General features: G+C 56.4%; 7 protein-coding genes across 7 annotated transcripts; 4 read left to right on the top strand and 3 right to left on the bottom strand.

Moving 5' to 3' along the window:
- Positions 1 to 422: 422 nt before the first annotated feature.
- Positions 423 to 910, top strand: B0H18DRAFT_959461 (uncharacterized protein; the record flags this gene model as incomplete). Its single annotated transcript, XM_048042817.1, has 3 exons — positions 423 to 516; positions 575 to 822; positions 884 to 910. The coding sequence occupies 3 exons, from the start codon at positions 423 to 425 to the stop codon at positions 908 to 910; spliced, it is 369 nt and encodes a 122-aa protein (XP_047886976.1).
- A 944-nt stretch (positions 911 to 1,854) lies between these two features.
- On the bottom strand, positions 1,855 to 2,879 carry B0H18DRAFT_108682 (uncharacterized protein). Its single transcript, XM_048032098.1, has 7 exons — positions 2,844 to 2,879; positions 2,648 to 2,780; positions 2,404 to 2,597; positions 2,296 to 2,350; positions 2,154 to 2,242; positions 1,942 to 2,104; positions 1,855 to 1,884 (listed from the first exon to the last, which is right to left on the bottom strand). The coding sequence occupies exons 2-6, from the start codon at positions 2,745 to 2,747 to the stop codon at positions 2,051 to 2,053; spliced, it is 492 nt and encodes a 163-aa protein (XP_047886975.1). The 5' UTR covers positions 2,748 to 2,780; positions 2,844 to 2,879; the 3' UTR covers positions 1,855 to 1,884; positions 1,942 to 2,050.
- A 1,184-nt stretch (positions 2,880 to 4,063) lies between these two features.
- Positions 4,064 to 5,968, bottom strand: B0H18DRAFT_1125078 (aspartic peptidase domain-containing protein; the record flags this gene model as incomplete). Its single annotated transcript, XM_048034959.1, has 12 exons — positions 4,064 to 4,089; positions 4,143 to 4,393; positions 4,468 to 4,629; positions 4,686 to 4,783; positions 4,838 to 4,893; positions 4,952 to 5,146; positions 5,213 to 5,349; positions 5,400 to 5,423; positions 5,479 to 5,587; positions 5,651 to 5,698; positions 5,761 to 5,792; positions 5,856 to 5,968. The coding sequence occupies 12 exons, from the start codon at positions 5,966 to 5,968 to the stop codon at positions 4,064 to 4,066; spliced, it is 1,251 nt and encodes a 416-aa protein (XP_047886974.1).
- A 169-nt stretch (positions 5,969 to 6,137) lies between these two features.
- B0H18DRAFT_108484 (uncharacterized protein) lies at positions 6,138 to 7,186 on the top strand. The gene has a single exon (XM_048031840.1). The coding sequence runs from the start codon at positions 6,294 to 6,296 to the stop codon at positions 6,918 to 6,920; it is 627 nt and encodes a 208-aa protein (XP_047886973.1). The 5' UTR covers positions 6,138 to 6,293; the 3' UTR covers positions 6,921 to 7,186.
- Positions 7,187 to 7,472: 286 nt separating this feature from the next.
- Positions 7,473 to 10,532, top strand: B0H18DRAFT_1042614 (uncharacterized protein). The gene is made up of 6 exons (XM_048030633.1): positions 7,473 to 7,619; positions 7,776 to 8,134; positions 8,192 to 8,295; positions 9,856 to 9,886; positions 10,045 to 10,263; positions 10,318 to 10,532. The coding sequence occupies exons 1-5, from the start codon at positions 7,511 to 7,513 to the stop codon at positions 10,237 to 10,239; spliced, it is 798 nt and encodes a 265-aa protein (XP_047886972.1). The 5' UTR covers positions 7,473 to 7,510; the 3' UTR covers positions 10,240 to 10,263; positions 10,318 to 10,532.
- A 6,201-nt stretch (positions 10,533 to 16,733) lies between these two features.
- On the top strand, positions 16,734 to 22,469 carry B0H18DRAFT_1042590 (uncharacterized protein). Its single transcript, XM_048030632.1, has 9 exons — positions 16,734 to 16,803; positions 16,856 to 18,270; positions 18,343 to 18,477; positions 18,584 to 19,001; positions 19,137 to 19,370; positions 19,424 to 20,289; positions 20,345 to 21,341; positions 21,394 to 21,751; positions 21,806 to 22,469. Exons 2-9 carry the CDS (start codon positions 16,972 to 16,974, stop codon positions 22,011 to 22,013), a joined length of 4,515 nt encoding a protein of 1,504 aa, XP_047886971.1. The 5' UTR covers positions 16,734 to 16,803; positions 16,856 to 16,971; the 3' UTR covers positions 22,014 to 22,469.
- A 698-nt stretch (positions 22,470 to 23,167) lies between these two features.
- Positions 23,168 to 24,022, bottom strand: B0H18DRAFT_1087640 (uncharacterized protein; the record flags this gene model as incomplete). Its single annotated transcript, XM_048032193.1, has 4 exons — positions 23,168 to 23,303; positions 23,508 to 23,608; positions 23,666 to 23,951; positions 24,009 to 24,022. The coding sequence occupies 4 exons, from the start codon at positions 24,020 to 24,022 to the stop codon at positions 23,168 to 23,170; spliced, it is 537 nt and encodes a 178-aa protein (XP_047886970.1).
- Positions 24,023 to 24,097: the final 75 nt, after the last annotated feature.

Raw genomic sequence — 24,097 nt, 5'->3', positions numbered from 1 at the left:
CAGTCGTGTCGGGCGTGTGCTAGCCCAGTACTGGCCCCAAATCGCAAGCTGTCCGATTGAGCCCCACCACCTGTGGTATTGCAATGCTGTGGATCAGCCTGGGCAGGTGGGGGCACCGTGTATGTCAGATGGGACGTCGGGTGGGTGGCTAGATGACGTCCTTCGGGCATGAAACCACAAACCTTGACAGCGATGCAACGGATAGTGATGGTCAACAGTAAATGATTATTGTCCGACTCGGAGGAAGCGTTGTGAGTCCGGTCACTGCATAGTCACAGCATGTAACTGAGGATATCCAGCCGCTCGAGTGACCTGTCCTGAAGCCACACAAGAATGCTATATAAGAGCCCCCGAGTCGGCCAATGGCTCTTCATCACAAGCACACCGTCCCAGACAACCGCACCAATCCGCACTCAACGACCATGAAGTTCTCCAGCACCGTCACCTCCGGCATCGCCATCGCCATGGCTCTTCTCGCTCCTGTGAAGGCCGACTTCTACGCTAACTTCTTCGACGGTACGTCCGCCTATCCTCGTCTGCGGGCCAACAGCTGACATACCTTCCATTTGCTTAGACACCGCCTGCTCCGTGAACGGCGGTATCGGTGTCGACATCCGCAACCCTGGCTGCCTGGGCGAGGCAGGCCGTGGTTCCGTCTACATCCCCAATGACGGTCTCGGCACTACCGGTGACAACCAGTACTGTCTCGTCATCACTTCCGGCGATGGGTCTTGTTCGTGCCAGAACGTCGGCTACGACTTCACGGCCACCGGGTTCTGCAAGACGCTCAACCCGAGCGACCAGAGCTACCGCTTCATCAGTGTACGTGACTTGACTCTGGCTTGGAAAAGGTGTAATGCAGCGCTGATGATTTCTCTGACAGGGAGCCTGCGCACACGACAACTGCTGAGCTACTGGACAATGAGTGCTGTATTGTTCAGTAAGAGCAGTAGATGAGCAAGTCCGAGTCTATCCGTCTGTAACCAATCATTGAATCCAATGAACAGCCATAATGGCGTATTTAATGCGATTTTGGTGAACGCCTGAGAGTATGCGATGAATTTGAACAGTTCTAGTGAACAGCGATTGGGAGCTACATATGTGGTGACGGAGTCGTTGCCCTATAATCGATGTCCACTGGGCAACGGTCGGGTTCAACAGGAGCATACCTCATTACATTGGGCAAGCGAAAGATGCGCACGCTATAAGCAGTATCTATAGTAGTACAGCGAGTCCCTGCGGGTTTTCACGGTGTATGCTGGCGTCGGTGGACTGTCGAGACTTCTAGCTAGATCTCGGTGTACCCACTGTCAATGATGCTGAATACGCCTCCAGGGGAGTTTCTGTTGCTGGATGACGGAGGTCGCTACCGGACATCCTATAAGCAGTGCATACATATTGTGTCCGCCGGGCCTCAGAAATGCACGCCCTTAGTGGAAGCACGCGTACGGCAAACACCTCGACGGCGGGTGTCAATAGAAGCTAAATGGGAGTCATGACTAGTCATACATAATAATAGGATGTACTTAGGCATACTCGTCACCAGCAGTAACACGATAGTGTCCGTGACATTCCCTTATCTTACTCGGGATGGGGCGCAGTGACGCTGCTGGTGCAAATCCAACGACTCACATAGATGTTAATCTTAGACTGAAGTGCGAATACGGTACGTCACTCACGATGATTCACGACTGTAGCATAGCCGTTCCTGGTGAGCTTTGTGAAGGGTTGGAGATCAGAGACGACGCACTTCGTAGGCAGAATATGTGTTCGAGGCCTTCTGACCGAGATTGACATAATCGGGGCCACCTGGGCAGAGATACGTATGTGTTTGGCCATCGTTAGTGACATTTAGCGTCTCGTAGGCGATTCGGGACGATGTAGCTATACACGATTGACAACGAATAAGTCAAGGTCGAGACTGTTGAGCATGATACCTACTCTTCTGCTGGGATGGACACAAGCAAGCTCCGAGCCCGATCTCAAGCGGCGGGAGGTTGTCGCAGTCATATTGCTCGCGAATACAAGACAAGTGGGAAGCTGACTATCGCTATTCAATCAAGATGGTACCTGGCACGCCGTCCAAGATGTCGAAAACTGGTCTCTGAAGACACAGTGAGTCAGTTTCAGTGTAGTCGGGTCGATATACTTGCGTGGGTAACAGTATCGGTAACACGCCGCAGTCTGTTCGGGCGTAGATTGGTCCCGCGAGGGTGATATTGCCCCAGGCGAAACTCGACGCCTAAGCAGAACGTCAGTAGCCCGCTTCAAAAGCGCATATTGGAGTTTGCCTACTTGAATCCCCAGTGTATATCGTACGGTGCGTTCTGGGCGATCCATTCAATCTCGCCTGTGGCACGTGATTAGGCTGGCGTCTAAACCAAGGCAGTGGACAAGCCTCACCGGTGAAGCGGCTTGGGTTGACTCCTCCAAAGGTGATCTCGCCGGTGTTCTCTTCACCAGGGATGAACGGTAAATATACAGACCGAACACTGGTTCATTGATGCTGCCCTGCCCATACAGGTTCTCCATGAACGTGGGAGTAGTGGTATATCCTGAAGTCTCGTTGGTGTTTGAACCAGGGGGACCAAGTCCCACTATGCCGTTGTCAATGACATGCTAGAGCCCTCGAGGTGTGCATACTCACGTATCCGTCGAAGGCTCCCAGAGCTCGAAACCGTCCGTGTGATTGGCGCTGCCGATAATTTGATCGCTCGCAGTGGCTGAACCAATGCAACTGTATCCATGTAGGCAGTTCCGTTGACTTGCCAGAGCCATACCTGATCATCGATGGTCGATAAGATATCATGCGCGGATGGCTTCATATGAGCACAAGCACCCACAACAGTGAAAGTCGCATTGATGCTGTCCAGTGAGCTCAGTACTGCGGACTTTCAGGATGTACAGAGCTCTCTCACGCCTGAGTATTCGGGCCTGGACTGTACGGTTGCTGTGCGCCTACCCAAGGTACGCGCTGCCAGTACAGTGTCCACCAAGACGTTTGCAAATGTCTGATGGTCTCCTGCTTGGACTGAAGGCAAGAAACACCTATTGTCAAAGACTGCATCTAAGTCAAGTAGCAGACATACCAGCTACGAGGACATCCACGTTCGTATTTGTCGAAGCCCTGGAATTGTCTGAGTAGTCTGAGTATGACGTCCCCTTGATCAGCATTACATGCATCAAGTGTGAAATGCAAGCTAAGCTTACTAAGTCCCATCGTTCCGGACCTGCAATGCCATTGAAGCAGTCATCAACGTCGATCCTGGCATGCGCAATGCGGAGGACGTACCGCAATGTCGACGTGAAAGGGACCGAGAATGCGGTATGCGCTTTCACATGGGCAGCCCCCAACAAGAGAAACGCCGTGGCAACCTTGATTACAGTGTCGTAACCGTTCAGCATAACCGTCGTCGCCGATCTCTAGTGGGCAACCTGTACACAAGGGGCATATTCGGCAAGTGCTCTCGCATAATATACCCAACAGCGAGCTGCACCTGGATCAAGCTGGGTCGCATGTAGGTACGGTCAAGGCTACTATTCGGAGTCAGGGACAGTCCGAACTGCCTCCTCCGCGCTTGTTGCGCATCGAACCAGGAGAAGGTCCGCACAACGGCGGATCGTTCGCGAGCGAGCACGAGGAGAAACAGCTATATGTACCCAAGGTGGCATACAACGGCCGCAGAACGACTTGCATGCGGCTGTACTAGCTGCAAACGTTATGCGGTGGGAGACCCGACCGTGAGCCTGAGCCTTCATCACATCGGAAGCGTGCACTCACTCAAGAATCCCCTACTCTTCAAATTCTCTTGCGATGGGCGTGAATGTGCTATTCTCGAAGCATAGAATACGGACCTCTCGCGTGGACAGATCGCCGTGTACGGTGTGGCTACGTGGGTATATCGCAGTGCTAGTCATTCAAGGTCGTCGGGCTGCCAATGAGACAGCCCGAGAGATACTCGATTATGCCTAAGTGTCCATATTGTCCATATAGTCGCGGTAGAAGTCCAAGCGAAACAGTGTCTGATGCGCAGGTCGAACAGAGAAGGAAAGCACAGCCTCTTCACGCCAGGTACGCGAAACCAATGACTGCACCGTAGTCAGCTCGAATCCACGTTGTGTTAGCTCTATACAGGACTCACGGTGGTTCTCCACTGCACACCGTATCCCGGGATGTCCGTAAGTCATCGGAGGAGTCGCAGACGGGCATCCGTCAGTAAACGCAGAGCGCATGGACCAGAAAAAGCACGCACTGTCATACGCCGAGTACGCATGCTCGAGGAACTTCTGCCCAAGATCAAGAGCCGAGGGCCCACCAGACCCGATCCACGTGTGCGTCAACCCGTCATCCGTGATGTTCAGCGACGGATACAGGCTCGCCGGGACGGTATATCTGCATGGGCGCACACGTCAGCAAGGCGCATACGCCGCGAGGACGCGGTGGGGATCGCCGGGGCTGGTACGTACTGGTCTGCGGTGATGTTGAACAGGAGGCTGCCGATGCCGATCTCGAGCGGTGGGAGGTCGTCTGCGGTGACGTTGCCCGGGAAGACGATGGAGCCTGATAGGAGGGATGCTTGGTCGAGCGTGGTGCCGGGGATCATGTCGAGCATGTCGAAGAATTGATCGCTAGGTAGACGAGTATAACATCAGTGCGAGTGGGTCCAGATCGGAGGAAAGAGCACTCGCAAGGGAATCGCGATAGGGAGGACGCCGGTGTCCGTACGGGCATAGAGGGCGTACTCGGATCTGCAGTGAGGTTGCCCCACTTGAAACTCGTCGCCTTTCGAGAGCCGGAATGGTTAGTGAATGCACTGCTGAGTGAACGGACACATACGTTGAACTCCCAGTGGAGGTTGTAAGGCGGCGTCTGGTTGAGCCACACGAGGTCTCCTGTCATCCAGTGGCTGTCAGTACGTGTCATCATCAAGTTAACACCATGCGTACGCACCGCTAATCTTGCTCTCGTCGATACCCCCGAATGTGATTTCACCAGCGCTCTCCACGCTGTCGCTCAACGGGCCGACGTAGATCCCAAAGACCGGCTCGTCGATCGTTCCCTCCGAGACCAAGTTCTCCACGAAGGTCGGCGTCGTGTTGCTTCCGCTCACCTCGCCGCCGTTTGAACCGGAGGGACCAAGGCCGACTTCATACATAAGAAGACACAGATGAGAACCCAATGGCGGTCATGAGGAGGAACCGAGGTACGCACGAATACCGTCAATGGGCTTCTCAAGGGTGAACCCGTACATATACTCTGCGCTGCCAATGATCTGGGATTCGACCGTGGCAGAGCCGATCGTGACGCGATCCTTGTATGCGGTCCCATTGACGCCGCCGACGCCGTAGCTACCAAGGATGAGATTGATGCCCTTGGGAACAGGATGCACTGGACTCACCCGACGCTGAAGGTCTCGTTGATGCTGACATGCCAGGGGATAACCTTGCTGTCCCAAGTTGAAGAAGTAACATGCTCACACTTGGCTGTTGAGTCCGGGCTGGTACGGGTCCAGGGCGCCGACCCAGAGGATGGCACTTCCCGTATCTACCAGCACTTCACTGAACGTTTGATTTTCACCCGCTTGAACTGGGAGGTACACACGTTATGATGAGGGTGAACACGCGATGAAGGTTGCTCGACCGTACTCACCCGGGATAACAAACTTCAAGGCTGCGTTGGTTGCGGGCGCTGAAGGGTCTAATCACATCGACGGCGGTCAGACATTCTTACTATTCGACCGGCCAACAATGGCTACATACCGTTTGAAGACGAGAAGCCTGCCAAGAAAGGCCTTCAATGTGCACGTGTCACCAACGCAGGCCAGGGGTTATGGAAATGCAAGCGGAAGACATACGCGAGCGAAGACTTGGTAGGGACCGTGAACGTATTGGCAGCGTTGGCGAGTGGCGCACTTAGCAGAGCAGCCGCGGCTGCGCACTTCAAACCACTCTGGTATCTCTTGAACATCGTTTCTTTTTAGTCAGTGAACGTCGGCTGCCGAAGGAGTGTGGGCTGAGAGGCGTTGAGGCCTCACGAAGGGTATGAGGTGAGGGTCAAGGAGAACGTCTTGAACGTGCCGTGGAGAACTCGATGCTTTCATTTGACAGGACTGTTCGGAACCGTGTGCGCCAGTGTATACAACACTTTGTCCGATGATCATACATCACGCGGGCCGTCGCAAGGAGAAATTTGAATCAGCTTCCTCGAGACCAGGATTGAGCCAAGACCAAGTTATCATGAGGCCTGTCATGCCACCGCGCGGACGTTGTGGCTTCTGAGACGGTCAACACCTATGTATCACAGATCCAACACGCCAATGAAGGGGTTCAAAGACGTCTACACGCGTTGCAAAATCGTAGGACGCATGTCCACGCTTGATACGGTGTCAAGCGTGTCATACATAGTCAATCGACCACCGCAGCACCCATTGCAGATCCCCGACCAAGGCCCCATTCCTGTTATCCTGATGCGAATGGTCGGCGCGCAATTATTGTTCTGCTCGGAGGTGATCTTGTTCATCAAATCCTCGATATACAGTGAATCAATATCACGCACATACCCAAGGCGTAGACACATCGACGTTCATCGACCCATCACCAGGGAAATCGCACTGCTGAGGCATCTCCAACAGATTATATTCATGACATACTCTGAACTACTGCAACAGGATGTCGGCCTCTCCAACACAGAAACCCATCCTCCCAATCCACCGCCGTATCGTCATGAGCGCCAGCCGAAGCGATGCCTCCAAAACAGCGGACAGACGAGTCAAACAGACGAGCTCCCAGACATCAGAGAAGGGCCCCAGCACCTCCTGAGAGGTGCCGTATTTCGTTCTAGGGGACGGGAACGCGGACAAGGAGACGGAAGAGCAACCACCGAGCCCGAACTTTTGTGTCCCCAGGATTTGTTCTATTAAGTTTTTGCGACGCGAAGACGCGCGTTTTAAGGCTGCGCGACGCGTACGTAAGCGTTTCCCACCTCGTTGACGGCGCTCAAGCAGTGGCACGTGTTATCGAACCCCGGATGCTCTTGACGCTGCCCCGCACGGAGCGAACGGCCGTATATCAGCCTCTCCTTGCAACCGTCGCGTTCTCTCGCTGTCGTCCCACTGCTAACGCGTCTCGAACGCAGAACTACTACTTGCACAGTCTCCCCACTTAACTTCCGCTTTTTCAGAATGTCGCGGCCGCCGAAAGCGCTCACGTTGGCTCGCATCGAAGACCTGACCTTCGGGTCGTTCGCGCTCGTACCTCCGTCGGAAACTTTGAGCCATCTCGTGCGATACCTGAGTACATGGAGTGGAAGCGAGTCAGTCGGAATTATTTTGTTACCGAGAAACCATGTTTAACGTTGTCTGGGTTCCCAGCAAACTGTTCATGGTCGGTGCACCTCCAACTACCCGATTTCCATGCGTTATTGTCCGATTCCTCTGCTGATGAGGGTCTCATACAGCTTCTTGAATATACCCTGAAGCTGACTGTTCCATTCTTACACTTCCGTGCTCGCATGCAACATCGCGCAGGGATGAGAGCGGCCCCTGTCAGCACTGCGGCGACAGGCATGACCAAGTTGGCGGGCCTTGCGGGCGACGCAAGAATGTTGTTCCGGTTGTGGGGTTCGTGTCCTGGACTCACCTTACCATCCATCATGGGCTTGCGCGCAAGAGGCCATAGGCCTTGTTGCATTCAGACGCGACTTTTGGTCTCCGAGCTGCGCACACGACGTCATTGACATCCGAAGTACTGAGCATTCACCACTTTGCATTTCACAGGTCTTCTACCCATTGTCCAATGGCTCACCGCAATCGAGCGCAACCCGCCGCCGACTCGCAAGCTTCTCACCATCGAGCGGTTCCAAGGTTGGGCGATGCTTGCGTACTACCCGCTCGAGCACACCTACTACATGCTCGCGCACGACATCATCCCCGCTACATTCGCCCTCCCGACACTCGCGTCGCTCATCCCGTTCGTCGCGTCGAAGCCTAGCGGGAAGCTCGTCACGCTCAACAGGGGCGCGTTCGCGCTCTGGTCGTGCCGCTTCTGGGCTGCGTACATCCTCCTGCAGTTCGTGCACCTCAAGGAGGACTTCAATCTGCTGAAGATGCGCGAGAAGGCTGTGGGCAAGTCCAAGGTCCGTGACGCTGATTTGCTAGACCCGGTGTGGCTATCTGAGACTGCTGTCCAGCAGGCTATCTCCTACCCCGCTGAAAAGGAGGAGCTCCGAAAAAGGTGGGACGCGTTCTGGGGAGAAGTTGTTGTCAACGCGGGCTACCTGCCCCAGGCCCTTCATTGGTGCGTATCGAACTTGGACACTCGCAGTCAATTACTGTCGTCCTTCGTTCTTGAATGGTGTTCGCACTGTCACGCAAAGTCATGCACGCGCACGGTGTCTCGACCTTGGGCTAGATGCCTCTTAAGTTATCATTCAACTTACCACTTGGAGGCATCTGGCTGGACCCTGTACACGCTTACCTTCGGAGCGTGCCCTCGAGTCAAAATACGCACGCCGTGTATACGTGCCCCGCATCATATCTTGCATGTCCGGCGCCCGTCCGAAGGGCACAGACACCGAAGGGGCCAGGCAAATGGAGAACATTATTGAGACCGTGCTCTGTGTTTGGTAGACGACGACGGCTGTCTGATCGTCATGGTCATTATCGCCGGTCGTTGCATATGTTGCATCTTTGAACCCGCTATGAACTACCGTACGACCCGGAGGTTCGGATAGGACACAGCACGTATTGCTGAATTATCGTCTAATCGGGCCCGGCCCTTGCCCTTGACTGGCTGCTGCAGCTTGTCCTTCTGGATCCATGATGTGTGTCTCCATACGCCCGCGAACCTCGTGTTCGTCAACCATGTCGTACCATTCGGCTGATGGTACTCCCACTGGAGCCTCCGCATTACTCACATTCGCGGCATGCTCCTCCATAGAACCGGCCTCGCACACCCTGACTTTGCATCGGGCTATGCATCACTGTCCATCGCGCGCCCGTTTCTCGCGTTCATTTGTCAGTGGCCGCGTCAAGGTGGGGTGTGGCGATCTTCCTCATATCACAACCTTCCGTAGGGAACATCCTATGTCCTTTCTAGAGCCTAACCTCTCTAGATATAGACGAGGCTGTGTCCCGTATGCACACGTGATGGCGCTGAGCGACTTCTCATTCGCTCGCTGTCCTCTTTCCTCCGGCTGCGCTAATTGACAAGGCGGATATGGTCGGCTCTGAAGGTTCGCTGGTGCCCACGGGCGTTCTATCGAGGCTGTACAGGCACTTCCATCATCTAGAATGCATTTCGCGGTCCGTCCCACGACGCAACGGCGCCGGCAACACGCTTTTTGTGGACTAGGTCTCGTCGAACTCGGGCAGTCGATGAGAATGTTTGGTCATCCTTCCGCAGTATGTCTGCGAGGGTTGCGAACGCGACGGGAAGTCATTCGCTGGGTCTCTGTCTGACCTGTGTCTCTCGTTGCCGTCGCACTGTTCTTGTACAAGCGTTGGGATGTTACCGGACGCCAGAGCCATACATCGGCGGCTCTAGTTGTGCAGAACCCAGAGTGGGACGCCAGCCCGCGCTACACAATACCAAGAAGCCGTGTCATGTCGCCTCTTTCCCCTCTTTTCGGCCTTCGTACCTGGGGCGAGTATCATCATGGGACACGCACAAGGTTGCGGTGTCAGAGATTGCTGTTATCGTCCCAGTCCAACGGGCTCCTAAGCTCGCTGGAAACCTTGTCGTGGCCATATCGATGTTCTGTGTCTTCTGGTACTCGTTCTACCTCTTCTCTCCAGGGTTTAGAACTGTGGAATGCTTTGAGTACAACTTTAACTAATATCAATCGTGGTTTCATAGGTCGTTGGAGGCGGGCTTGTTCAAGAACGACGTACGTGTACCACTTCCTTTTTCTCTTATGCCCGTCACATACGAATGGCGGTCTCGGCATACAACCTTCTGGAAGAGTAGACGGCGCGTCGCCGTTACTGCTGGCGCTGGCTTATTCGTTTGACCATTGTGCTCGTCTCGCTCACTCAATTGTTGCAGGCATGGATCAACGTGTTCGGCCTGATAGCTGGCCTCGCAGCTTGGCGAAACGGATGGAAGGCCACTGCATTGCCTCCTGCGCCAGCCGATGCTCCGGCTGCTGCCCCGGAGCTTGAGAAGGCACCAGTCGAACTTGGCGCGGTTGGTACGCCGTTGGACCTCGACATTGAAGCTCCAATGCTGGATGAGATGTAATGAATGCATGCGGCACGGACAGTGGTGAGTGTTGGACGTACTGCGAAGCTATATGGCTCTGACTTGCGTCACCGGTAGGACTGCGTTCATGTCGCTCTTGTACTTTTAGCACAGTCTATTACGAATATGCTCTGTCAGCATGTGTGAGGCGCACCCTGTCTGGAGGTCAACTCGGCTTGGGCTATGAATCAAGTGTGCGTTCCTCCATTAGCTCATAACCTTGTGAAGTGAAGCTACAGCCTCCTCGGGAGCGGGTATTTGTATACGCCGTCTTTATGAAGCATCTGTTATGGTTATGAACTGGGTCGACTCAGTGCAGAACCTACTGTGGTTCGTTAGACACTGGTCTCGTGCGCTTCCAGCCACGAATACGCGGTGCGAGGACAGTCTTGTCCACATCTCGGCCATGTATGTGGGCTTGGGCTACTCAGGAACCCCTTGACAGGCTAGCACAAACGCCTTTCCCATGATGCCCATCGATCCGAGCGCTTTTGACTTGTCCATTCTACACGTTAGCCGCTTCGTAAGTATGTGACTCGAATGGCAAAAGGACCTGACGCTAACGAGACGAGGTTGGCTATATTATGTCCGAGCCGGAACCGCCGTCAATGGTTCCTGATGAGCTTGACAGAGTGCATGCATCGAAGACTGATTCGCTGTCAGCATAGAGATTCGTCTCTAACTGTTGAGCTGTACGGCCGTGCACACAGGCAGGTGAGCCGTATGCAATACCGAGGTCACACTTCGGTCTTGCTGAGTATGTCATTTGTGTCAGAGCTGTGAGATCGTTGTTAGGCGGCCGTTACTCAGGCCCCTGAGTGTTGTACGTACGTGGGCCGTCGTCAATGGCGGAGACATAACCCTAGTACGGCGTGGGATCATCTCTCACCTCGTACTTCCGGCTCTCCTTAAGGTGTCCACTTAGCCTGCTGAAGGGCCCATCGTCGGCCTTACTTGTCAGCCGTGTATACGTATTAGTCTCCTATGAGCAACGATCGACCGTATGCCGAGGTAGTTCTATCCACATGCACGGTCAACGTACGCCAATTGTCATCCAGCTCTGGAAACTCGCAAGGAGAATTCGCGGGCAACCGCGCGACGCGCCTTCGACTTCTGTGTACGCTGTTCAGCCTAGGCTTCATGACTGCAGTATGTGGATACATCGGATATAAAACCACATACCTTCAAACAGCCTCACAACATCCCAAATACGAGTGAACCGCGATCAACCTCGCCAGAAACTCGGTCGGTGTCGCTGCAGATTCTTGCGGCTCAGCTCAGTCGCAGTTTGTCCATATCGCAAGGCTGTGCGGAGAAGCGTACGCTAATTGAGTACAAGTTCCTGGGAAGCCCTCGCTTCTGCCGCGTATCGCAGCTCGTGTAGACGTGGCTCGACGAGCCATGCATCGAAGACGTCCCGACCGACTGGAAAGTTAGTTGGTTGATCTACCTCCCGGGTTAGCTTCGAGTTGGCTGTGCGATATGGATGCTTGCAGCCAGGTCCATATCGCCGGGCCCCACGCCTTCCAAACACACATAGCGGAGTCCAGCGGGTTTGATATGGATCACGCCGGACGCAGCGGACCTCGACGGCCAGGCTGAGGGGCAGCCGCGACCTTGGCTACGGCGGACCAACGTGTGGTGACCTCCGCTCCTATAGGCAGTTTCTGTGCGAGGCCCAACGCTGTAGACTCAGCTGTGAGTGAGCTGCATTCGCTGGATCAGTCAACCTTCATGAAGACGATCCATGCCTTGCTTATCTTGCTCCCGGGCCCAGGAAGTCGATCTGCCGGCTGGAGTGTTGTGTTGACGTTCAGCGCGCATCAGACTGGTACGGTGATCGTGAACCACACAGGCCACAGTCCGGTCCGGCACGGGTAGCAAACAAGTAGTATTTGGATGGGTATCCTCGGACTACCACGGTTACGTCAGAAACCCCGGACACTGAGACACCTCGCAGGTGATGCATGGCAGGAGAGCATCAAAGCACCGTTTGAACTGGACATTTGCATTTGGAATGCAGCGGCCCGAGTCCGAGTCCACGATTGATCTGCAGCCGGGGTCAGTCACTCGTCTCAACAATGAGGCATTGAAGCCACGCACCAGCAGGTCTTCAGTCCTCGAAGATTTTGGCAATAATAATGAAACGGTACACAGAAACAACGAATTGATGTCGATGTCCTGTGTTTGCTAAAAGTTTGCCGAGTGTTGGGCACTGAGACAAAGATATCGGCAAGAGAGGAAGGCTGTGCCGTGGTCTCATTCCAGTCAGCCAAGACATGTGAAAACGCAATGCGACGCACCCTGTATGCACCCGTCGAGATCCACTGAAGTCTATCCGGAAATGCTGTGTTCGTATTCTGGGGGGTGGCGAGTCGAACCGGTCTAAGAGTCGGCGATGCGGCAGCAACGCCCGGGGCACGGAAAGCCAAGGCAGGGGAATATCACTCACCAGGGTGCGCACAACTCCACGACTAGGCCAACCTGCAGACATGCGGTACCCTGGTCAGCTGCGGGTCCAAGTATACGGCATACCCACCGCCCTGAGGGTGCATCTGTATCTGTAAGCGAATTGCCTTGCGCGCCGTGCTGAGGGACTCGGAGCGGGGCTATGCGACAACGCCATGCAGACCAGCGTGTGCGGACGGATCGAGCAGCCGCGAACGGGTTCGTCTGGTAAAAATCCACAGCTTGGGCCGATGACAGCAGATCGTTCAGACTTTCACAGCCTGGAGCTTTTCTCCACGTCGGTAGTTCCGGAGGCTAAGCAGCACGGCGCATTGTCCGCCCGTAACGGGCAGCCGGCTTGGTCGTTATTGGTACTCGCTGGTCCAAAAGGACCCGAGAAAACTCAGCTCTCGTTCGCAGCCACGGGATTGTCCATTGAGTCGCAGGTATACCAACGAGCTCAGCTTTCGCGGGAGGGAGATGCATACCATAACACGCACGGGGCCGATGTCAGCTTCCTGAAAATACTGGACAATTTTCGACTGCTTACCCCTGGAGCACAGCCTCGCGCGGGTGACTGCTGCGCAGCACATACTGGGAGGCGGAACCCACGACGCGTCAGAGGCGGCATTACGGAGGCTGTAGTCCCGAATCCATCGGCTGTGCTTCTGGCTGCGGGCTAGGGGCGTCCTCGGCAGATGCTAAGAAGGTTTGGCGGTCAGTAATGCCAATACTGGGCGGTGAGCGGTGAACACTGAGCCTACCAAGCATTCACCGACGAACATCAGGGCGACAACGCTTTGTCTCTCTGGCTTTTGAGGCCTTGGAGAGCGACTTCGAGCTGGGCCTCACTGGGCTGAGGCCCATCAGGAATGTATCTCGTGGTACTTAGTGGGCAACATACATGTAAGACACGTCACCGTCCCTTCTAACGGTCTAATGTCAAGCCCTTGCGGTGACATGCAGTGTATGACGTGCGGGCCGTTGGTTTCGATATCCGAAGGTTCGTGTCATACCCGACCTGAACGAAGAGCATAAGCAACAACGCTTCGCGGATATCAGTCATACCGCTCTCATAATAATCTACAGGCGGCCGACGTCCCGGGCGTGGCCGAATGTGTGTATCCCAGGTCTGCAGAATAAGCCACGAGTATCAGTGGGAGCGTTAGGCCGTCCGAGTCGCTCGCACTCCGTGGCGGTCAGTGTGGATGTACACGTCAAGGCGGGGCAGCCCGCCATCAAATGGAAGCAACGTAAGCGCCGGCGGGCGCGCCCGAACCCGCCGATCATGGGCGGCATGTACCGCGCTGTGGCATCGATCGCGCCAGCACTCAATTGGAGACGCGACCACAACGAGAGCGATCCAGACACAAGAAGGCTTCTCCACGGCCGACCATATGACATCGACACGAGATGCGCTGATGACGGATGCATGTTACGGCCTAAATCAGGAAGTCTATATACTAAAAGTGGAATTCTGGCCGCCGGACGAAGTACCTCGTCGATCGTGATCTATCGCGGTTGCGAATCTATGTTCTCTGCAGAACGGTGCCGATACTTTCGCACCACGGCACGTTGTCTATTGTGCGCGGTGGACTCCATGCTACATAAGAGGGTGTAGTATCTGCAATGAACTCTTCCGGATCCCCAAGTCCGCCCGATCTTTGAATTCGACACATACCGCGTTCGCATCCGTACTACAGATATATTAGAATCATGTCCTTGACCGAAGCTGTGCCTCGAGCTTCGCAGCTCCGACAACAATCAGGTCGTCACACCAGCATCGCGCGGTAACCCGACAGACAAGGAGTGGAAAGTCATCTGCGCAGAGGTGCCGATCAGCCGTGGTGGACGAAGGACAGCATCAACGTACCTGTCACACTTCCAACACCCGCCCTCGATATTAGTCTTCCGCAGATGCCCGGCCCCGTGGAATTGAGGCGCTCCTCCGATGGGCGATGCAGTCCTTGGAAGCGATCATGATCATGATATCATTCAATGCGTCTTCCTTCACGCCAGCGCGGGCGCGTTAGAAGACTGGACTTTGGATGCATATCAGAACTCGATACCAACTAGAGGCCAAGAAGTAGACAGCTGTACCTGGAGGACAGTGCTACATCTCGCGTAGGTCACAGGCGACTCCCGCTCCTCCTTATGACACGCTTGTGACCTAGGCCAAGCTCTGTTGTGGCGTTCCCGAGGACGGCCATTCTACAGGAGAATCAGGGCAGACTTGAGGCAGACCGTCCAGGATCCATGACATAACCTCCTATGCTGCCTGCAGGCTCCAGGATCCGGAAGGGCGGGTGGCTTCGTTCCAAGGTACGATGTGTGCGCGTGAGTGCATTCTGTGGTCTCAGCTACGCCGGTGGGTGAAAGCAGCGGCGCAAGTACGTACATACGTGTTCCATCGGGGCCCGTGCCCGCAGATAAGTACACAGGAATACCGCGGCGCTGTAACTTAAGTGGGAACGCATTCTCTGCGTGATTTGCCTGATGCTACGGACTGAGCCGTTTCGGGTATCTCCATTCCGCGGGTGGCAACGCGGCAACGCATCGTAGCGGGCGCCTTGGCACCTGCGACCACGCATCCGAGCGCGTCAGGATGTCGATCCTGTCGGGGGGTGGGTCGGATAGCGGGATCGGAAGGACGTGGCAAGCAGAGGGTGGGCAGCCAGGAAGCATCCGGTGTGCCACATACGATGCACGGTAAGATCGGTATCTCGATCGTGCAGCGAGCGCATCATCTCCAGCGCTGCGCGCGGGCGCTTCGAAGCGTGCCCTTCGTCACCGTGCCTCCGATCTCGAATCGCCTCAACCCACCAACGAGGCTGTCTTCGGAATGCTACTATACACCCACGCACGGGCGTATCACGTCAACCGGGGCGAGGCAGGGTATCCTCGCAGCGCCGCAGCTCCGGATACGGTGGTCCGGCAGCCGCGAGCATGGATGACGTCGCCGGACACGAGCTGGATGAACTTGAAGAAAGCCTCCGGGGCACAACCTGGCCTTCGAGGGACGATCGGCTCATGACCAGCGCGAGCTTCGTGAGTCGAGGCAGATCCGTTATCCGCCACGGCGCATGCCAGGCCACATGTCTCTACCCCAGGCTTCTGCGTCATTGACCCTGGCGCGTATCCCACATGTGCGGACGGCGCAAACCATGCAGCGGGGAGACGATCGAGGCGGTGTATTCAGTCACGGACAATGTAGCCTCGGCACCCGGGCCACACATGCATGAGAAGCAGCAGCGGAACTCTCTGGGATCAACGGATGTACCTGCTGGACGGCCTCATAGTAGATAAGTGCCCGGGTGGCATCGATTGGCGCGACTGTGGACCGGTGTACTTACCAGGGGGTGGATGATGTCTGTGGGCAGCCTATTAGGAGCCCAGTCTCTGAAACGGCGAATGTTGGACGTCAGAACACGGCCCGTGACAGGAAAAGTGGAAACGCGCGTCCCGCACAAAGGGGCTGCGGTGGGGCGCCGCGCCATCTCAAGAGCAAGTTGCACTGGCCAGGCACTGGCAAAATTCGACAGGACGTCGACGAACAGCTATCAAGCAAGCAGAGGGACTGCGGTATATGCCGTCAGTTAAGGCCCGAGAAAATGAGCGATGTAGAGCGGTGCAGCTCGGGAACATGATACAGTGCACTGCGACGGGCTCGTGCGCAGCGCCCCGAACACTGGGACCGGGACGCGTCGAGGCAGGAGCTCCTGGGAACGTGCCACCCGAAGTTCAAAGGAAGTGAGGCAGCCGTGGCCAGAGCGTGGCGGGCAACAAAGGAGAGGGTCGACAGCGACGGGCAACATGCACGCGGAAGCATCTGAACGCTGTGCCTACGCCTTTTAGGAATGAGTCTCGCAGCTGCCGGGAGCGCCGCGCCGATGGGGCGCCTGGCAGGCCACTCGGCCGGTGGCCGGCGGGGCGCCGCGGCTGTCCCGATAGGGCCGCCGTCGCTGTGTCTGGCGGTGCGTCGGTGTGCGGATTCGGCGTCGGATGCACCGCAGAGGGAGGCGGAAGAGGAGGATGCCAGAACGGGGCAAGCTGAGTCGAGCCGGACATGGATCCCGGGACGACGGCGAGGGTGGCGCTGAGAAGGGCTTGGCAGATCTGGTTCCCGATGGGGTGAGGCGGTGTTAAACTTCCAGTAGAAAGGTCGCACTCGTTGAAATAGCACGTCGGCCTCAAGGTGGCATCCCTTTTCAGCCCGACCGTCTCTATGAGTCTCTCCGTTTCGCTTGCCTCCTCTATCCCCATCCTGTGCACTTCTACCGCGCCATGTCCCAGCCCGACAGCAGCAGGCCTGAAATCCCCAGCATCGTCACCACGGACCTCTCCTCCACCGTCAACGTCGCCGCCCCCGTAGACAATGAACACGTCGAGTTCGACGTCCAGCCGCCCACCCCTACTGACCAGACTTTTTTGAGCGCGTCGCCTACCTACCTTTCGCCACCCAGTGCCTTTGGCAGGCGTTCCTCTCTTGACGCGCCCTATTCGCCCACCGTATCGCCCACCCTCGGGCATCGCTCCCCCTCGCCCTCCTACGCGGGTTCCATCGCGGGCTCGTCCCAGCACGTCCCTCCGAGCCCGACGCTCTCCGCGCACTCCAGCGTGCACTTCGCCAGCTCGCTCGCGCTGCGCGACAACAAGCCCGAACAGAAGGACGGCATCTCCTCGCTCGGGCTCCTATCTCCGCACGCCAGCTACAAGCACAAGCGCAAGGGCAGCGTCGCGAGCAGCGTCGGGTCGGACGGCACCGAGCCGGACGTCGCCCCGTTCACGGAGTACGGCATGGTAAGCATAGCCGCCCCCCGGCTCGAGGACGAGTACAGGGCCCTGAGCGTGCCGCCGAGCCCCACGCACACGCACTTCGACCAGGCGAGCGAGAACGGCGCGGCGAGCGAGTTCGACGGCACGACGATGCGCTCGCGAAGCGGCTCGGCGCACAGCCGGGCCAAGCTCATCTCGCCACAGCCACCCGAAGACAATGACGGCAAGCCGCCGTCGAAGAAAGGGAAGAAGACCGGCGACGGCCAGGACCACGACGACGACGACATAGATGCCCCGCGGCCCGCGCTTGACCTCTCCGCGGACGACGCGCTCGATGCTGGGCCGTTCGCCTTCAAGCCCTACCGGCTGGCGTCGCTTGTAGATCCGAAGTCGCTTTCTTCATTAGAGCAGATGGACGGCGTGAAGGGGCTGCTGAGGGGCCTTGGTACACATCCGAAGCACGGTCTGTCTGCCGCCGCAATCAAGAAGGCGGCGGATCCACAGTCTGGTGCAGGTGCAGGTGAGAGTGCTGGACAGCGGCATGACCGACCACCGCAAGATCCAGGTGGACAAACGGAGACGGAGCCCGTCCCGGGTATCGTTGTGACAGGGCCCGGGAGCGAGATTGATGTTAGCAGTGGGAAGCAGCGTCCTGCGGGCGATGAGAGTGAGGAAGAGATGGACGAGAAAGCATACAACGCTCCGATGGAGGAACGGCGACGCGTTTTCGGTACGAATGTCCTGCCGGTGCGCAAGACCAAATCGCTCTTGCAGCTCATGTGGCTCGCATTGAAGGATAAGGTTTTGGTACGTTCCGCTCTGCCGCTTGTTCAGTTTGATATGATCAGAGCTTCTTACCTTTTGGGTTCGGTTCCTTAGGTCCTATTGAGTATAGCTGCCGTCGTGTCTCTTGCGCTCGGTTTCTTCCAAGACTTCGGTACACCAAGGCCAGCTGGCGAGCCTCCTGTAGATTGGGTCGAAGGTGTCGCCATTATTGTTGCTATCCTCATTGTCGTGCGTACACATTTCCTAGGTGCTGCTTTCGTTCTTGCTCACCTTCCATACCCGTTGTGCCTCGGCAACCTCCGACTGTATTCTTGGACCGCGTTGGCGCCCGTAGGTCCTTGTCGGCTCGATCAACGACTGGCAAAAGGAGCGTCAGTTCCAAGCCCTCAATGAGAAAAAGGAAGAACGTGGGGTCAAGGTTATCCGTGCAGGCGACGAGCGCGTCGTCGACGTGCACGAAGTCGTCGTCGGCGACATCGCGCTTCTTGAACCGGGCGAGATCATTCCGTGCGACGGTGTTTACCTCGGCGGCCACAACGTCCGATGCGATGAGAGTGGCGCGACGGGTGAGAGCGACGCGATCCGGAAGATCGACTACGAGGAGGCGGTCCGGGCGAGAGACGGCCACGGCGAACACGCCGGAGGGCACTCGGACTGTTTCATGGTCAGTGGGAGCAAGGTGCTGGAGGGCTATGGGAGCTACGTGGTGATCGCTGTTGGTCCCAAGAGTTTCAATGGGCGTATCATGATGGGTGCGTGTCTCGTCTTCTATGTCCGCTCGTACGCTCGTTTGCACCCTATATCCCCCCGCCCCATCCTGCGCGCTTCGATCAACACGCGCCCACGTGGTGACATACCGCTGACCTATTTTTGTGCTCCTTCTGTAGCGCTCCGCGGTGACACGGAGGACACGCCCCTCCAGCTCAAGCTCAACGACCTCGCGGAGTTGATCGCGAAGGCGGGCAGCATCGCGGGGCTCGCGCTGTTCATCGCCCTCATGATCCGGTTCTTCGTGCAGCTGGGCACGAACGACCCTGTGCGCACGGCGAACCAGAAGGGCATCCAGTTCGTCAACATCTTGATCATCTCCGTGACAGTGATTGTCGTGGCCGTCCCTGAAGGTGCGTTCTCCGCAGACATCCGAGCCATGGAAGTTGAGTGAGGCCATGTGCAGGGTTGCCGCTCGCGGTGACGCTCGCGCTTGCGTTCGCCACGAAGCGGATGACGAAGGAGAACCTGCTCGTTCGCGTGCTCGGCTCTTGTGAGACGATGGCGAACGCCAGTGTGGTCTGCACCGACAAGACTGGCACGCTCACCCAGAACAGCATGACCATCGTCGCCGGCACCATCGGGATCCATTGCAAGTTCGTGCGCAATCTCCCGGACAACAGGTCTCGCACGAACGCCGAGGGCGATCAGCAGACCCAGGACAGGCAGGCGGAAGACGTCCTTCAAGGCACCTCGCGTCCGACGAACGGCAAGCGGAAACACTCCCAGGACTTCTCGATCGATCAGAGCGAGATGAACAAGTTTCTGCACCCGGCGCTGCGTGAGCTGTTTAATGATGCGATCGCGATTAACTCGACGGCGTTTGAGGACGTGGATCCGGAGACGGAGGAGCTCGTGTTCGTCGGGAGCAAGACGGAGACTGCGCTGCTGAAGTTCGCGAAGGAGCTCGGCTGGGCGGACTACAAGAAGACGCGCGAGGCCGCGAACATCGTGCAGATGCTCCCGTTCTCGAGCTCGCGCAAGGCGATGGGCGTCGTCGTGAAGTTGGCGGACGGCAGGTATCGCGTGTACCTCAAGGGCGCGAGCGAGATCCTCGCGCGGAAGTGCACGAGCTTCGTGAGCGTGATGCGGGCTGAGGAGGACAGCGAGTCGACTGGCGTCGACACGAGGGAGATGGACGACTTGGCGCGGGACAACGTGTCAAGGACGATCATCTTCTATGCGAACCAGATGTTGAGAGCGATCGCGCTGTGCTATCGTGACTTTGAGTCCTGGCCACCTGCAGGTGCGTCGTACACTGCGGAGGACGAGGTACGTGCACTACGCCTGGTTTCGTCCTGAGTTGCTGACACCTATGTACCCCTAGGTCGAGTACGAAGACTTAGCGCAAGAGTTGACTCTCATCGCCATCACGGGTATCGAGGACCCTCTCAGAGAGGGTGTTCGGGATGCTGTCGCGGACTGCTTCAAGGCCGGCGTGACTGTCAAGATGTGCACGGGTGACAACGTTCTCACGGCGCGCTCAATCGCGCTGCAGTGTGGCATCTTCACCGAAGGCGGCCTGATTATGGAGGGCCCTGTCTTCCGGAAACTGAGCGACCACGAACTCTTGGAGGCCATCCCTCGGTTACAGGTACTTGCACGGTCGTCTCCCGAGGACAAGAAGCTGCTCGTGGAAAAGCTCCGTGAGCTCGGTGAGATTGTGGGCGTCACTGGCGACGGTACGAACGACGGCCCTGCCCTCAAGACTGCGGACGTTGGCTTCTCCATGGGTATTGCTGGCACGGAAGTCGCGAAAGAGGCGTCCGACATTATCCTGATGGACGACAACTTCGCGTCAATCGTGAAGGCGATCATGTGGGGTCGGTGCGTGAACGACGCAGTGCGCAAGTTCTTGCAGTTCCAGATCTCGACGAACATCACGGCGGTTATGGTGACGTTCGTTACGGCGGTGGCATCGGCGTCGGAGTCGTCTGTGCTCTCAGCGGTGCAACTGCTTTGGATCAACATCATCATGGACACGTTTGCTGCGCTTGCTCTGGCGACGGACCCCGCTTCTCCTGAACTCCTAGATCGCAAGCCGGACAAGAAGACCTCGCCGCTCTTCTCTGTCGACATGTACAAGCAGATCATCGGCCAATCTGTCTACCAGATCATTATCATTCTCGTGTTCCATTTCTTGGGCAGCAGTATTCTGGCGTTTGATCCGCAATACAGCTCGACGGTCGCGCAGACCACAGTCTTCAATATCTTTGTGTTCGCGCAAATCGCGAACTCGGTGAACTGCCGGCGATTGGACAATCACCTGAATATCTTCGAGGGCATTACGCGGAACTACTACTTCATTGGCATCACGCTCATCGGTCAGTACACCATCTGCGCTTGATGACTTGCCGCTGATTGCCTCGTTACCAGAAATCGGCGTTCAAATCCTCATCGTGTTCGTCGGCGGTGCCGCATTCAGCGTTACGCGAATCGGCGGCGCTGAGTGGGGTATCAGTCTGGCTCTAGGCCTCGTCTCTATCCCTCTGGGTGCCCTTATTCGTTATATTCCCAACGCGCCAGTTGAACGACTGCTGAAGACGCTGCACATTATGTCGACCCCTGCCGTTCTTCCGACGACGCGTACAGATGGCGACTGGAACACCGCGATTGAACTCGTGAGGGATAACCTGAACACGTTTGCTCACATTCGCGGTGGTCGTATGCGTGCGTCGTCTTATGTGGACAGGAGCCGCAAGGCCCGCCCGCTCCCTGAGACTGAGCTCGGCTTGTACGTTCTCTCCTTTGGTATACTTATCGGCGATGTTACTGACCACGGTTTTAGGCCCTCTATTATGACCATGGTTCCGACGTTGATTGCGTCATCCATCGGGCGGGCACCGTTGAGCCCGAACGGGCTTGCCGACCCCGCTCAGTTTGACCCCTCGAAGTCTTCAGCTGCGCTGTGGGAGGGACGAATCCAAGTACATCCAGACACGAAGCCAGACGATCCCACCCGTCAACGATGGGGAAATGAATCTAGTCCCTGTTAATTCCGCCGTCTCATGATCACGACCCGCCCATGCACGATATTGTACCGATGCTCAGCCTTCGCGACATAACGCTACCCTACACCTCTCTAGTCCTCTCTTGTTGATGCATCGCATGACCCATCCGCCCCCGCGCACGTACCATACCCGCAATCCGTTGACATAAACACATTCGCATCCCTAGCCTTATTCATCACGGCTGCCAAGAGACATCGACGGCTCCGACTTCTGCTCATTCACATTTCATCGTTTTGGTACTCGTTGCATCTTTCCGCGCCCAGACGGACAACTGCCGTCGTCTTGTTAGACGCTCCAATCCACGACAGTATGCCTTACGTTTCTCCTTATATCACGCCCAATAGATACATTACTGAGTCAGTTTTTGAGGCTTGCGTTTGAAGATGGCGTCTCAAACTCATCAGATCGTCCGCGAAGCTTTATTTATTGCGACATTCAATACAAGGTATGTGCAATGTCGATCCACCAACTCAACCCAACGCGCCTCGCCGTCAATGCCCCCGCAACCAAACTGTGACAGTAGACTCATCATGGGAGGTCAAGCACTTCATGCGCATATGGGTCCCACGTTCACCAGTTGTGCCTCCACGTCGTCGCTCCGTTTCCGGGCATGCGATCGGCTAAGAAGGGGTTGTCGACGCCCACGAAGTCCGCGCACCAGTCCTCGATCGACTGGCAGATAACCGCTGCCTTCTGGTTTGTGACCTTCACGGACTTGAGGTGCTCCTAGTCAACCCAGTCGGAGCCAATCTTCACCTCCGCGGCGGACGTGAGCTCGCGGTTGTCAAAAATGTAGTGGAGTGGCGAAGATTACAGTGTGTCGGTCTCTGCGGCTACCTTATGACCAATCTTCCATCGTCAGGTCGGGCATCGGCCCTTCATTGACACACGGATTCCTTACTCCGCATAACCACCGTCTCTCCCAAGGCGTTCGAACCACCACGCCTTCTAACGTCCCTGATTAGTCAACTTGAGCTGGATTAGTGGCATACAAAATCGAGCAGTGTGAGGATAACGTATCGAGGACAAGATGCCATACAGAGCTGCGACACGACGAGCTGCGCCCGCACACATTGAAGCCAGTTCCTTCCGATTCTACTCCTTTGCATGCGATCTCAAGTGTGGCTCGTGTCAAGACATCAAATCATGCCTCTGCTTTTGATGATACCAGCCCAGCTCCGCCCAATATATTGAGCAAATACCCCCGCGTCCGTGAGGGCAGATTCAACCTTCGCAGACGAGTTAAGCAGATTACCCAGGAAATCGTATGCTGTGCTGGGCGAGTTCAGCTGGTGTAGTTCTGTTCGTTGTGTGAATCGTCAGCAAGAGCAAACAGTAATACAATGCAACGGCCTGACCTGCGGCGGCATAGACAGCAGCAAGGGTAGCTCGCCGACCGTACCAAGCGAGCTTTGAAGTGCGTCAAGTGATGCACGGTCCGAGAAGAGATGCACATACACCGATGGTGTGCTCGCCTACAATGTACAAGCCTCGTCTGCGACACTTCCAGTGTGCTTCAACGCAGGAACAGGGTCCAAAGGCGGCAGGCCACTCGTCGGGGACGCCATCAATGCCAGAGCCTGTCAAGGGACCATTCGTCGTGCTGAGCTAGAAGCATGAAGACCAATCCTACATACCTCCGGAAGAAATTGCAAAACCGGCTCGTTCAGCTTCAGCCTCTGAGCAAGCACATCTCTGATTGTCGGCGAAGGTGCCCCCTTCATCTGATAACGAGCGTTCTCGAGCCATGCGGTGATGAGGGTCTTGCGCGCATCATGGTCCTCACCGAACAGTGCTGTCACGGCAGAATCGGATAGCTGCTCTGAATGAGGCTTCGGAAGTCGAAAAACCGAGTGGCTGAGAGCTGCACGAGTGAAGCCGTACGTATGTACCAGAGGAATGGCCAGCTGAAGCAGCTGAGACCTGAATTATAGGACATTTTGTGAACATCTTGCGAGGTTTGAAAGAGGCGAGACTCACCGTGACATCGACATGATGTGAAGGTCAAGGACGTTGCTGACTTCAGAATCCCCGTGTAGTGCTTATGCTACTACAGCCTAAGTGCCAGT

Source organism: Fomitopsis serialis, assembly GCF_022376445.1.
Source record: "Fomitopsis serialis strain Sig1Antser10 chromosome Unknown B0H18scaffold_142, whole genome shotgun sequence".
Classification (NCBI taxonomy): Eukaryota; Fungi; Basidiomycota; class Agaricomycetes; order Polyporales; family Fomitopsidaceae; genus Fomitopsis; species Fomitopsis serialis.
The sequence above is the reverse complement of the archived record's forward strand: the minus strand, read 5'-3'. Positions and strand labels throughout refer to the sequence as shown.